This window comes from Propithecus coquereli, unplaced genomic scaffold (genome assembly GCF_000956105.1).
Source record: "Propithecus coquereli isolate 6110/MARCELLA unplaced genomic scaffold, Pcoq_1.0 Scaffold326, whole genome shotgun sequence".
NCBI lineage: Eukaryota > Metazoa > Chordata > Mammalia > Primates > Indriidae > Propithecus > Propithecus coquereli.
Window position 1 is genome coordinate 1,194,411 of NW_012148908.1, and position 1,757 is coordinate 1,196,167.

Sequence of the window (1,757 nt, forward strand, 5' to 3'; positions counted from 1 at the left end):
TGAGTCAGAATAATTTTTTCTGTTGGCTGTACTTTGACTATTAGATATATCTCATAAAGCCATAAAATCAGAGAACTTTGGAGATTATTATCTTTTTAAAATTTTTCATTTTAACAAATAAGGAAATTAAGAGCCAAGCTAATTCATGCTTTGGACCTGGAACCCAGCCCCTTATTCTCAATTTACAGTTGTTTATTCTGAATCTTATTCTGTCTTTTTTATTGTCTTTATAGAAAAAGCTTATTTTTGATAATTCTCTTTTGAAATAATCGCAATATAGGAGATATAATACTCTTCTGTTTAATGACTTATTTTTTTAAACAGAAACATACTTGAACAGAAAAAATAAGTTATAATTAAACAAATTCAATTAATTTTAGATATTTATGTTTTATTAATTTCAGATGTAAGCAGTGTTCTAGCTTGAGACCAATACAAAATCTAAATTCCGTGGTCGATAAAACGTCATGGATTCCTTCTTCTGTGGCAGAAGGTTAGCTAAATTTCCATGCTCTGCAATTTTAACTGTCTATATATGAGGTCATCTTACTGATTTATATTTTAAAATTTGTGGATCTATAAGGCTGAGTTAAAGTGTAACTTTTCTTAAGGGAAACCATTCACAGTGATTGCAATAAAAGTATAGAGTAAATGTTTAAAATACTTTGCAAACTCACTTTTAAGCATCTGCCAGTATTTTTTAATCATAATGCATATTTTAATATTTATACTTTTTCATGTTAGTCATTGATCATAAATACTGGTTCTGAAAAATCTTTTCAGCTTATAGTATCTTGGGATTGAAAAGGGTTTTAGAGATAACTGTTAAAACTTTTCACCCAACGCAAGTCTTTACCTGTAACAAGAATCTTTATATCACATTCTTAACTGTGGTTATGCAGCCTTTGTTTAAAATTCTTTCAGTGTCAGGGAACTCATTACATGCAAGGCAGCATGTCCTCTTAATTTTTAAGCATTTTTTAACGTTGAAGCAAAATCTGCCTACCTATACCTTTAACGTGGGCCAAATTCTGTCTACTAAAATTATTTACAATATACCTATTCCCTTTCTATAAGATAAAAAGATGTACATTTGAAGATATCTGTCAAGCCTTCCTTTAAGCAGACATCCTTACTTCCTTTGGTACTTTCCCACATTCCTTACTATTTTGTTTCTTCTCCTCAGTAAACATTCCACTTTACCAGTGCTCTTCTCAAAGTTAGACATTCAAGCTGGACATGGTGCTGCAGATATAGTTTGGCCAATTCAGAATATAGGGAACATTATTATTTCCCTAAAACTGGACAGTCAGATTCTGCTAGCATGAAATTTCATTGTATAAATATTTATTTGTATACTGGGTTGTGTTTTCCTTCTTTTTTAATCCAGTTGTGTGATACTGCTATTTTCATGTTTTGTTTGTGGTCTGGTGCAATCCTAGATTACTTTCTCGTAAACTTCTTGACATCAAGCTTGATTTCCTTATCCTCTTCTTAATGTAATTTTGTGTGTGTGTGGTCACTCAAGGTAGGTTTTAAGTTCATCCCTCTTGATTTTAGTTCACAGTTTTAACCTATTGAGACCTTTTGAAACCTAAAAATCAGTTCCTCTGTATTAACAATATCTCGTATGTGCCCTAATTCATGTCTGTATGTCCTAATTTATTCTTCTTACTTTCCTCCTTAATTAGGCCTACCGTTATTAAATATTCTACAGATGGAAGCTGATGTAACATTCTGTAAATGTACAGGGTCTT

General features: G+C 31.3%; 1 protein-coding gene across 1 annotated transcript in view; it reads left to right on the forward strand.

Annotated features, from left to right (window-relative positions):
• Positions 1-1,757, forward strand: part of POT1 (protection of telomeres 1) — a 39,804-nt gene that overhangs the window by 34,296 nt on the left and 3,751 nt on the right. The window contains exon 9 of the mRNA XM_012650439.1: positions 405-493. Coding sequence (XP_012505893.1) covers positions 405-493 — 89 coding nt within the window. The remainder of the gene's footprint in view (positions 1-404; positions 494-1,757) is intronic.